At 39.5% G+C, this 12473-nt stretch overlaps 1 protein-coding gene across 3 annotated transcripts in view; it reads left to right on the plus strand.

Moving 5' to 3' along the window:
• zranb3 (zinc finger RANBP2-type containing 3) overlaps positions 1-12473 on the plus strand; it is a 175220-nt gene that overhangs the window by 126714 nt on the left and 36033 nt on the right. For all 3 annotated transcript variants that reach the window (XM_020708646.2, XM_020708651.2, XM_020708643.2), the window contains 2 exons: positions 5555-5659; positions 10832-10974. In XM_020708646.2, coding sequence (XP_020564305.1) covers positions 5555-5659; positions 10832-10974 — 248 coding nt within the window. The remainder of the gene's footprint in view (positions 1-5554; positions 5660-10831; positions 10975-12473) is intronic.

The raw sequence follows: 12473 nt of genomic DNA on the forward strand, positions 1-12473 counted from the left end.
CCCCACTCTGCGGTGGGGAGGGAGAGCCCCAGAGAATATTAGTATTTTTTAAAGGGCCTAAACTATGCTATTGTTCAGCCTGTATAGTAAACAACAACCATCCATATCATAATATAGTACCTTTGGCACGCAAAGAACACATTTTTTATTAAAGGGCCCATACCATGCAAAATCATTTTTTTGGGGTTGTTGGTGTATTGCAATGTTCATTCCTCATGAAAAGAAACTCCAAAGCTGTATTTTAAACCATGCATTTCTGAGGATTCCCCTAAAAACCTGCTCTCTAAGCACCAGCCCCATTCAGCCTGAGCACATTCTTATTCGCTGACGTAGATAAGTGAGGAACAGCCCCTTCCAAGAAAGGTCTGTGCTGCCAGCTCTGCCCCACTAGGCTAACACACACACACACTTTCTCCGTAGAGCTAGCAGAGGTCGACAAAAACGCTTTCTTTTTTTTTTTTGCACAATATGCACATTCCTTCATGCAAAAGTTTGGATGTTATTTGTTTTCGTGGGCGAGACGCAGAGACGCTGTCGAGGCCGGTTCTAGGTTGACGTCATGAAATTGGCTGCCACCACACGAAGCGAAAGGCGGTGCCTCAGAGATCGAGTTGCTTTACTTCCGGGTAGGAAGATGACTTACATTTTATCACAAAGTTGTTCTTTAGTGTGCCAAGGTAATATATAATCATATACATGGATATTGTTTACCATAAAGGCTTAAAAATAGCTTAAAAAAGGCCCTTAAAGTATTCGTTATTTTCCTGAGCTTTTTTCCATACCATGGACACTCCCAGCGTACAGTAAACTGACCGGCAGTGGGTTCAGTGGTTGAGCAGGTCGTCCAATGATCAAGGGTTGGCAGTTCGATCCTTGCTACCCCCAGTCAACCGTTGTTGTGTCCTTGGGTGAGACACTTCACCCTCCATGCCTCCAGTGTGGCTCTGCTGGTGTGTAAATGTGCATGAATGTCCCGGTGATGGTCAGTAGGCACGAACTGGCAGCCAAGCCTCTGTCATAAATGAATAATGAATAATGGACGTATTGTAAGCGCTTTGAGCGTCTGGAAAAGCGCAGATATATCCAATCCATTAAAAAAGTAACAAATGAAAAAAGTAGCATCTGCTTAATTCACTTGGTTTAGTCTAAAATGACTTCAGACCAGCAAAAGGTTGTGATTTGAGCAACTGTTCACACGGTTGTGATGTTTTACAATTGCCAGATGAGGTGTTCCCACTGTTAAGATCTTCTTTTCTTGCAATAATGGTGTTGTTGTTTGACATTGTTCTATATTTTGTAGAAAAGGTTGATGGACACCTGCACTAAAAATCCCCAACAGCCCCATCTTCTTAACCTGTTTAGTTTACAAACTTTAACATGTAAAATGTGATTCATTTAAATGTTGTGGAATATCTATGGCCATTTTTGGGAAAGATGTACCTCCATGTAGCTCATTACACCGTGATAATTAACATTTGCCGTGCAGTATTGAACCGGTAAATAATTCCACTACACTGTTTACCATCACGCATTAGTACAAGAGTGCTGTGTTCCACTGAGGCTGTAAGCAGTTCCTTAATTAGTGTAGGTGTCATGTTGGGTGAGGAAAAATTCACAGTTACCTCATCATGACCTTAAAGAGCCCATCATCTCGCCGGCGGTGCTAAGTCACCTACATGTCTGGATATAAAGCACCTGCTTTGGGCTAGAGGGCAGAAAACCAAGTGTCAAACGAGGAGACATACATGTTGTGTAGATACTTTCAAAATCGTCGTGAAATGTCCACGCAATTTATAAACAAAAGAATTTAACCTTTACTATTAAATCGATTTATTTGTTTTTTCCTGAGCTTGTTAGCAGAGTGGCTACTGGCTTTTTCTCTGTGGCATCTCATAGAGCTCTAATCCCGCCTTGTGCTTCTACAGCACAACCAGCCACAACTGGCTCCTGTGATATTTATTTATATACCATAATCCAAATAAACAGGAGGGCCTCCGAGCATTGAGGGTACAGCACTGTATCTCCAAATCCACGGGTCGGCCGTTTGCACGTATTAACCTTTTGGCTTTAGGCTTTCTTCTGTGCCCCACCTGTTCTCTTCGTACACAACCTCCAAACCTGATGTTCAAGATAAAATCCAAAATGTGATATTTGCAATGGTCAGCCCGGTAAAAGTCCCTGTTTGGCACAATGTGTGCTTGATTGAAGTTAATGCCAAGGATAAGTGGCTTCTCAGACCTTCTGATTTACTGTAGTTGGTGTTAATGAAGCTATAATAACTGGAAAAAGGATTGTCGTTGTGGTTATATTTTTATGACTACGCTTTTACCTCCAACAATTACAGTTATGGTTACCTATAATTAAAGGAAGGTACAGTCTAGTGGCTGGATGCAAGTTTCTCTCCATGTTCCTCATTACTGTTGCTTAAGCGTGCTCAGTGTCACAAAAGAAGTACCATCTCATGCGTATTTAGAGGAAAAAAACAAGACAAATCACTAATGAGCTCCTTAGTTACCATTGGGATTACCATGGCAACCAATAAAGAAAAAACAGTGCGGCCAGATTAGAGAACTTGAATGTAATTGGATTCAAGTTCTGCAAATGAGTAATTAGAAATTTGATTGCTTGGCTGAAGATATCTAAAATTTTTGTGCAAACTAAAAGTTCACAATAAAACTAATTGCCTGTGAACTCTGCCACCCTGGATATTGAGTTTCTAATTACAGAGTAAAGTTCTCAACCCTGCAGTTGCAAGAACAAATCAGCACCTGTTGTTGTCGGATTTTACATGATAGACACCCTCATCTGAGGGTTCAAGTTTTTTTTTTTCTTTTACCATCGACATTACATCACTTTTGCACTTGCTTGACATGGAAAAACCAAACAGTGAAAATCCAGCCTTCATTTGAAGTTGATATGTTACATTTTTAATGTTTAAAATTACAGCAAAGTGCATAACGGGGCTATAAATTCATCCAGACTTTATGTCAGACTCCTCATAAAATTTATTCTATTTTTTGAACTAGACTAGCCTCCCAGCCTGCGTCCTGACATGGAAAAAATAAAATATATCTTGTTCCCACGAAATAATATTCCGTTACCACAAAATACTTTTTCGTTCCCTCGAAATAAATAATTCGTGCGAACGAAATAATTATTCACGTCATAAGTCCTTCATAAACATGGATATGCTCTCCGTCCTGCCGCAAAAGCTGCTTTCAGCGGTAACTTCCGTGTCTCTGAGACCCACATTCGTTAAAGAAAGGAAAAAGAAAAACAGAAAGGAAAAAGAAAGGAAACAGAAAAACAAGAATGATCCATTTATAATTGTCATAATAAATATAAGAAAAATATCATAAAATTTAGATACCTAGGCTTGCTGCTTCGCCATACGATTCACCGGACTTAGCTCCGCCGCAGAGCTTTTTTACTTGTCATGCCGTCATTCGGGCAGCTGGCTGGCCGGTAGACAGACACCCAGCGGATATTGTAGTTTAGGGTCAGGACACGGGCTCCGTAGTTTGTACACTTAAATTCACCTGCATTTGTGTTGAAATAAGTACAACTCCTTTATTCCGATACAAAAACCCCAAACAGAAAAATTCTTGTGTTTTATACTACATTCACATCTGGCATGTGACGTGGTTTCTTGAACACAGGTTTAGCCCATGAGCGAGCAGGGAGGGCCGTCTTTTTCTTTTTCTACTGTTTGCTAGCCACCCAAACGTCACTATCAAATCCAAGTCTCTGATTGGTCAAAGTCAGACCTCTGTTAACTTTCAGTGCATCTTCAACAGCCGAGCCTTTTATATGTAGAGCCCGATACAGTCCTAGAAAAGGATGTAGCTTTGCTTGAGTGCAAAAGCCCAAAACGCACGTGTACATTCAGTTTTCATTGAAAGTGGTTGCTTGAACACGCGTTGCCAAGAGCGGTATGAATGTAGGACTATAGGATGCGTAGTCCCACGCACTAGCTTGTTTCTGCTAACTTTCTTTCTCACGCATTGACTGTAAATGTAATTAACGCTCTCTTGTGTCTAATAGCAATTGCTCCATTGTTTTTGTTTTTACTGTCTGTCCTCTCAGACAGCAGATGGTAACACTTACTGAGTATGTTTTTTCCCCCAATTTATCGTTTTTGAAGGGAGTTTTCTTCTCCGCAGTCAACCAATTATGTGCTCAGTGTGGAGGATTACACTCAACACTCTTCTCTTAAATCTGTTGGTCACTTATGAAGGAAAAGTAAAAATAATTTAGGCCTGTTAGAATGATCTGATCGAAATAATTTATGTACTTTCTAGTTCAATTAACATGTTGTTAATTGGTGCATTTATAAATAGACTAAATGAAATTAACAAAACGACAGTTGTCTTAACAGATGCTTGTTTTAATTTTAAAGTGATTTTTCTGCCACTTTAAGGTTTTCATATTGTTTAAATCTGAACCGTGTTCTTTTTTTCAATAAGGTAATAAAACCAAATGTTTGAAGTAAGTTATACAACATGTTCTTATGTTGTCAGTCACTTAGAGTGACAATCTACAAATAAACAAGTGTTTATGTCTTTTATGTGGTCGCTGATAAACCAAATGGCAAAATATAGTGGTTTTCCAGGAGAGACTGGTTAAAACAAAAGCAAAGAATCTAGTTAAAAGATTAGTTTGGGTTTTACTTTTTTTATTGCACAACTCTTCATGTTTTCTCTAAAAATTAAAAGCATATTTTTAAATTGGTTGCATTTTTCATGTTATTGTGCTACAAACCTTTTTAAAGACTGAGAAAGAAAAATCTACTTACTGACAAAAAAATGTGTCTGCAAAATGCGATTTAGAGCTGAACTTTATTACAAAATATTTTCTCTATATAAAATTACATTTAACTGTAGTTTGTGTCCAGGTTTTTCTGTGTCCGAACACAAGTTGTGTTCTAATTGACCAAAGAACTATAGATATTTACGAAAAGGGGATTTGCCCTCATTACAAGTTTATATCCTTTTCTACATGAAGCATAGCTGGATTAATAGGAAGGTGGACCACATGGCAAATATATCTGACTATATCAGACTATATCTGACTTCTGACTACCAGCAATGCTAATTTGACCTCTGTAGAGGACATCTCTAAACCTAAATATCTCCCAACCACTGCATTCTATTGAATGAACTCCTTTTGGTATCTCCAGAGGACATTTGGGGCTTTTACGTGATACCAAATTTGAAGGGTTGGGCTCTGGGGAATTTTTATTTTTATTTTAATGGTTTGGCCCAAGAAATTTAGAGGAAAGCTATTTTGACTTGAGAGTTTTTTTCACTGGTAATCAGGAGGATATTTAATTCCACAATTTGCTGTTTTTGTACATCTTTTATATGCAGGGATTGATATATTACCAATTGAGTGAGTGTATTCTTTCATCTTGCAACACTGCAAAAAGTCCAGTTTAATTTTCGTGAGTGGAGTTGCTGTTATCTGGGCTTGAGATGTTGGTGATTAATATTAGCCACGGCTCCTTGGTGATCACTTTGCTTCAGGCTGCCCTCTCCGTCTCCTCATCTTTTAGGACGCAGTGCCGCTGAACCTGAGCTTCATCCCTCTGGACATCAAACTAACCAACTGGGACGACCTGCCGGAGGCCTTCAGCCAACACCAGGAAAATCGAATCCAGGTCTGCCCTTCCCGCCAGGCGGAGTGTGTGTGCATGTTTGTGTGTGTGTGGTGTTGTTGTTCTTCGATATTTGTGAATGTGCGGGGCTGTTCGTGTGGTTTACAAATGCAGATCATTATTTTGTCATCTGTGAGGAACTTTAGATGGAAGTCTGGGTAAAGTCGGCTCTCAGATTGAAAGTTGTTCCGGTATTTATTTATTTTTTTGCTTTTGACTGATGAGAAAGACAAGAAATTTAACACCCAAGCGCTTCCAAAACGTTTAAGTGCGTTTGAGATTCCTCCTCGACTCAAGAGTGCCGTGGAAAGTTGGCTTCCCGTGGGCTGATTCCAGGATTGCCTTAATTTCAGACTAAGATAATTTAGTTTCATATCGCAGTCAGTGGAGATATCTCCTCAAAGGAAATGTGAAGATGAGGCAAAAGGCAGTTTGGGGGTTATTAAACCTACCAGATATGCGAGTGTCGGGGCCATGTGAAAGTAATGACACCATCATGGGCAGGAAGAGCGGCAAGGTGGGTATTACGAACCTGACAGATGGGTGCAGGGTGGACGCCCACTTACCTCCACTAAGGGGGTGAAGAGCGAGGAAGAGTCGATGATGGTGGGAAGCGGGTGGCGCCTCAGGGAGGGGGGAGGGGGGTGTACGCAGCCAAGGAGACGAGCAAAAGAGAACGTGCCGTTTTTATGAGGGTCGTTAAAGGAGACGGATCATCTCCTCAAACGACCTCAACGTATTAAATCCTGCAATCTGCCGCGGCGTTATCAGAGATCCTGACAGACGCCCCACCTGTCGGGTTGTTTATGTTGTTTTGTAAAACCCAAGCGTGAGCTGCATCACATCCCCTGACCCATCATTTATGCCCCGCCCTCCCCCATGTGTCCATCGCAATCAATACAGAGCAAAGCAGTATAATGCCAACTGGAGAGGGGAGGCAGCCCTGCGAGCTCTTCCTACCCCCACTGCAGCGAGACAAGCAAACCAACAAAGTTTTGGGTTGTGTGACGATAGATCACCAAGTGTCAAATCGAAAACATAAAACCTCATTTCTGAGGCAGACTCATTTAGTTTCTGCACATTTTAGAAAGAACAGATCTTTTGAAAATCACATAAAGATAAAAATGATTTGTGTTTGGAAAGAAAACACTTCCAATTCCGTGTTGGTAATTTAGAAAAAGATACGCCACTGTTTTCCATATTGGTTCTTTTCAACTTTTACCAAATATTTACCTCAAGCGGTGAATTCTGAAAGATTTCCCTAATTTTTTCTTTTTTTCTTAATGGTTGGGTCTGCATTTCCACTAAAGCTGACTAAAGTACTCATGCTCAAAACCATAATTGAGAAGGACAAACTATGTGGTCATGTGACTAAGCGACTTACTGTATATCAGTCTGACTTGATGAGATCTGATTTTCATCTCGTTGACTAAAAATTCTTTATAAAAATTAGTTGTGATGAACTCCTGTTTTTGGGGATGCATCCTGTAAAACTGTTTAAGAGCTGATAAATCAACAGATAGCTCCAGAACAAAGCCACACCCCCAAATATTTAAACTAAAATTAAAGTCGTGAAATTTCATCCCCATTATTGATGTTTCTCAGACAACAGAAGGGAAAAATTGTTGAAGTATTTTCCTTGGAAGAGGTTTGAATTGATTCATAAAAAGAATCCTAGTGATAAGTGGATGAACTGGACTAAGTAAATCCCCCCCCCCCCACCTCGCAATCCAAACAGGAAGTGCCCACAGGTTGCAAGAAGCCAAAATTCCCTTTGACTTCTATTGAGAAATAAACCACTATTGCTCAGTCATTCAGTTTTCCCATGTTTTAACATGTTCTTGCTAATTCTACTTTTTTTCATGATACTTTTTCTTAATTGCAAGTCATTCAAGGTACCAACCAATAAGAGGCCTCGATACAAGTATGTTGGCCATCATGTCGACGGTTTATTGACAGATTTCATGAAGCCCACTTTCAAGGGATAAGGGCGTGGACTCACTCCTGAGCTCACTCTGGTTAGAGTGGTTGCTATGGAAACAATGACCCAGACCAATCATACCTTACTGGCGATTTCTGGCTCCAACATGGCGGCTTCTGTATCGTGTAAAATGTCAACTGAATCGACTTTATTTGGTTGTAAGCCATTTTCTGTGGGTGATGTTTTCTTATACAGTCAGTGGTCACATCTGCTCCTAGTGTTGCGGTTGTATTGCCTGACCGGATGCAGCACATCCATTTAACCACTAAACAAATGGGACTCTATTCCTGTAAAAACAAATCTGTTAAATTTACATGAGTGTCTGCTTTAAAACGTTCCCCTTTGTAGCTAAATTTTAGATTTATAATTGTAAAGTAGGTTTGATAACATTTTATAAACCTACCAACTATATCCTTAATATGCAAAATTGCACACAAAAAGGGGTGTGGCCTATTAACCTTGGGTCTGGTAATAAATTTGGTCTAGGCACGAGGATTAAAATTTATAAGGCATTTACTTCTTCTCACACCCTTTGGGATATTTATTTTTCATTTTTTTAGTCTTTTCCTGTTTTTCCTTTTTGTCTGAAATAAAGTGTTATCATATGATACGTCATTACATCATATTAGGTACGTTCAAACATCTGTCAGGCTTGTTTGCTCCACCGTTTTCTCTCATTTAAAAAAAAAAAAAGCAGCAATAGTTGATGTCACAATCTGGCAACAACCAACACTACAATTTTTTTTAATGAATCCAACTCTTTAATGGCCACTGCTTGTTAAAAATGGGGAAAAAATGCTTTTATGAGTTGACTATTCAGCCCTGCTGATGATTTTCTGCTGTGTTTTTGTGTCGACTCCCTTCTAAATAGCAGAAAAAGACCATCAACGACTGAGATTTTACCTAATTGGTCTAACAAGATAAATGCAATTTCTAATCACATAAAGTTGTAAAAATGTAATAGACTTTTTCAATCAAAATGCATCCCTCTTTGAAGATGGACTGAAAGGCTAAAATACTTTAATACATTTTCTTTTTACAAGTCGCATCTTTTCACTGTTATTAACGACAGAATAAAAGACAAAAATGGTTAGTGTGCGATAAAAATGACTTTTACAAATGCAATGCACAGTGAAAATGCTCAATATAGTGTTCAAGCAATCCATTTTCTATTTCAGGTTGTCAAAAAACGCCTGTTTATAATCTTTGGGTTCTCTGTGCTCCTGTCAAGAAGAAAATCCTGAATGTAAAGAGCGTCCTCTCTGATCCAAAAGCACATGAAATCCAGCCGCTCTGCTGTCTTCTGAGTCCTGATCTGAATACAAAGCATCGTTTGCTTGCAGCCTTTTAACGCCAATGACACCTTATTACTGCGGTCTGCAGCAAATCTTTAGCAAAACATTTAGTAAGAAATGTGTGTCTGTGTGTGGGTGTGTGTGTGTGTGTGTGTGTGTGTGTAGTTTGCCTTTTACTTTTTTATATTTCTGCATTTACAAAATTCCTGCGGCAAAAAAGACACATTATACAGGAAAAATTGTCGTTTAGCCCACTAAAAGTGTAGTAAAAAGCCGAATTTTTTGGGGTTTTCCTCTTGAACAATATTTTATTCTGTGGTTATGAATTGAAGTTATTATTAATATTAATATTAAACTTTAATTATTCTATAATAGTTTCCTTAAACAGGAAAAATGTGTTACGTTTGAAGAGATCCTGTTTACCTCGAGTGTCAGAAACTTCAAGAAATCCAGAAAATTTTTATTTTTGTGATTATGAATTTGTTTATAATTAATCTTTGTGTAAAAAATATTAATTATTGATCAGTTGATTTTTTTTTTCCAATAAAGATGTTTTTTTTAAAGATTTTTAAGTATTTTGAAGACCGACTCCAGTCCTCTTCTGATCTATTTTCAAAGTGTTCCCAGTGGTCTTTTAATTATGCTTATGCAGGTTGTAGCCAAAATCAATGCAACTGTGTCGTTTTCTAGGACAAAAAAAAAAATTAAAATTAAAAAAAATCCCGCGGCACACCAGCATCCAAAAATTAAAAAAAAAGGAGAAACTCATAGTCTGTATTGATCTACAGCCCCTCCACAATCTCACATGCATTTTTGAGATAATTGTTACAGAAAAAGCTGGAGACTGCAGCTGTTTTTTTCTAAAAGATGCAATAAAAGTTAAGTTAGAAGATTTAAAAACAGTTTGTGTGTTCGTTAGTTTCAAGACGTTTAACAACAGATCTCCTTTTGCGCTGTCACTCTCACAACCCAATGCATCATGGGAAATGTAGTGCATAAAACGGCCGGAGATCGGTTTTCAGAGCTTCATTGTTTTGTTCACTTGTTCCACGGTCTGATACCGGATTCTGTGGAAAGCTACACCGCTAAAGACGAGCTTTAGCTGGTATTTCTGTTAGAACTGAGCGACTTTACGAGCTAAATCGGGACAAGGAAGTGAAGACTTTAAGCACTTCTGATTGGTCAGACCGATGACATGTGATTAACCCCCCCAACACGGGACTTTTCCAAAATACAGCCGAAGGTGCAGCTGAATCGCGGTACGTCATTCTTATCAAAATGTCTTTAATAAAATAAAATAAACGCAAAGAAAAGGTATTTTACGATCTTTCATATTCCTAACTCCTCAGTGTTTTATCAGGGCCTGTTTGGATGAACAGAGAGCTGAAATCCTGGAGATGGGAAATGTTTTTAGATCAGTTAATGAGGGCAATTTCCCACGGCAGACTTGGCCATCTCCCACGGCAAACTAGTGTGCCGCGGCACACTGGTTGAAAAACACTGTTCTAGGACATAGATTCTGCAGGGCAGCAGAAAGTTAGAAAGCCTAAAAAAACAACCCCAAAAAAATCTCATAGTAGCCATCTTCACGTGACAGTGAAAATAAATGCTCCTTTAAAGAACTATATGGGGTTAAATGGACAATAAGACCCCGGTGCAACCTGCTTTATTGCCTGTGGATTTTCTTTGAATGCCGCTCTGTTGTGTTCATCTATGCGAGGCTGTCTCCTCTTCAATGAGCTATTTTCAGCTTCAAAGTTTAAGAAACACAGTCATCTGACGTCCACATTTTCAATTTACAAAAAAGATGGAGGCCCCGGTGGCTGCATTTTTGAATTGAAATTGAACATCACATCAGGTTTTGTTTCCACCACCACCCCCTCTCCTTCTCTTCTGCAGGTGTTGAAGGTTGTTCAGGAGTGGAGTGGCCTTCCAGCGATGAAGCAGAAGCTGCTTCGACGCAGTGGCCTCCTCTTCCACAGCCCCAGCCTGGGCCTGCAGGAGCTGACCGCCGCGCAGCGGCCCCACTCCAGCACCAAGAGGTCAGACGCGCCTAAACGTTTGTGCTTCCAAGATGAGATGGAATATCAACCAAAAAGAGCATTTTGAGTTGGTTTAAGGCATATAAAGCCCCCCAGAAAATTCAGCTGTATTTCCTGTTAATAGTTTGGTCTCCTATTCTCATCTGGGTTCGTGTCTAGAACCAAATGAAGCCACTTGGCTCTTCAAACTGAAAAAAAATATCCTTTATAATCTGGAGTTGAACCCCGTCTCTCATGTAATCCTCGTGTTCTCAGCTCAACAGTTCAGAGAAACTGTGTTTAGCTTGTTTTCCCCCTGAAGACGATGTCTTAATGCCCTCCGTCAGTATTTATGAAGACTGACACCACGCTAAGCGTTAGTGAATTCTCGTTGCACAGGATTTATAAGCACTAATTGGTATTTATGAACTCTTCCACAAACGTCCTCTTATATTTATCGGCACCGCCTGGTGATGATAAAACACCCAAAAGTGTTTATAGTCGCTGCTTCAAAAGGGAATTTTCAGATGGTGCTTTATGAAGAGAATTAGGCAGTTTTCACTTATGCGCACAGGAGATTCACTTTTTTTAATATAATTTCTTTTCAATATGGTGGAATAGAGGCAGGTTGATCTCCAAGAGTGGCTGTCTGTTTTTTAAAAGAAGACACATTCTGTCCAATAACTCCTTGTGTTAGTACATTAGTTTAAATGGCCTATATCATCTTCTCTTAAGCGTTTCAGAGTAAACTATATTTATATATGTGACAATATCTAACCTTTGGCACACTAAAGAACTTTTTTTTAATGAAATATGAGTTTTTTTCCCACCTCGAAGTTGGACGTTTCGATCTCTGAAGCCTTTCCGCCTTGCCGCCCGATTCATGACGTCAACCTAAAGCCAGTCTCGTCAGCGTGTCTTTGGTTCGCCCACGAAGACAAGCGACATCCGAACTTTTGCAAAGATGGATGTGCATATTGTGCATATCAAATGAAAGCGTTTTTGTTGATCACCGCTAGCTCCGTGGAGAAAGTGTGTGTTGGCCTGGGGGGCGGAGCTGGCAGCGCAGACTCTTCCAGGAAGGGGTGGAACCTCACATTCATTCGCATCAATGTGAGAACTCAACGGTTTTCGTGGATTGGGATGGGCTGGTGCTCAGGGAGGGGGGTTTTACTCAGAGTCTGACGCGGGACCACAATCACACAGCCATACACACTCGCATTCACACTTAGGGACTATTTAGAGTAACCAATGAACCTATGAGGCATGTTTTTGGATGGTCAATGTAATGAGTCCAAATATACAACATACATAAACAAACATTCTGCTTAGTATAAATTTGTGGCTACATTTAATACCTATGATTATTTAATTGTAGGTACAATTTTAGGACCCTCATCGTTAGACTTTATGTATGTATTGAAATTGATTTTGTCTCTTGTATGTCCTACTTTTTTTTATTTGAGTACCCTCCTATAGGTAAAACCCCCTAGTTATAGCCGTTATTTTGGGTCATGGCA

This window comes from Oryzias latipes, chromosome 2 (genome assembly GCF_002234675.1).
Source record: "Oryzias latipes chromosome 2, ASM223467v1".
Taxonomy (NCBI): domain Eukaryota; kingdom Metazoa; phylum Chordata; class Actinopteri; order Beloniformes; family Adrianichthyidae; genus Oryzias; species Oryzias latipes.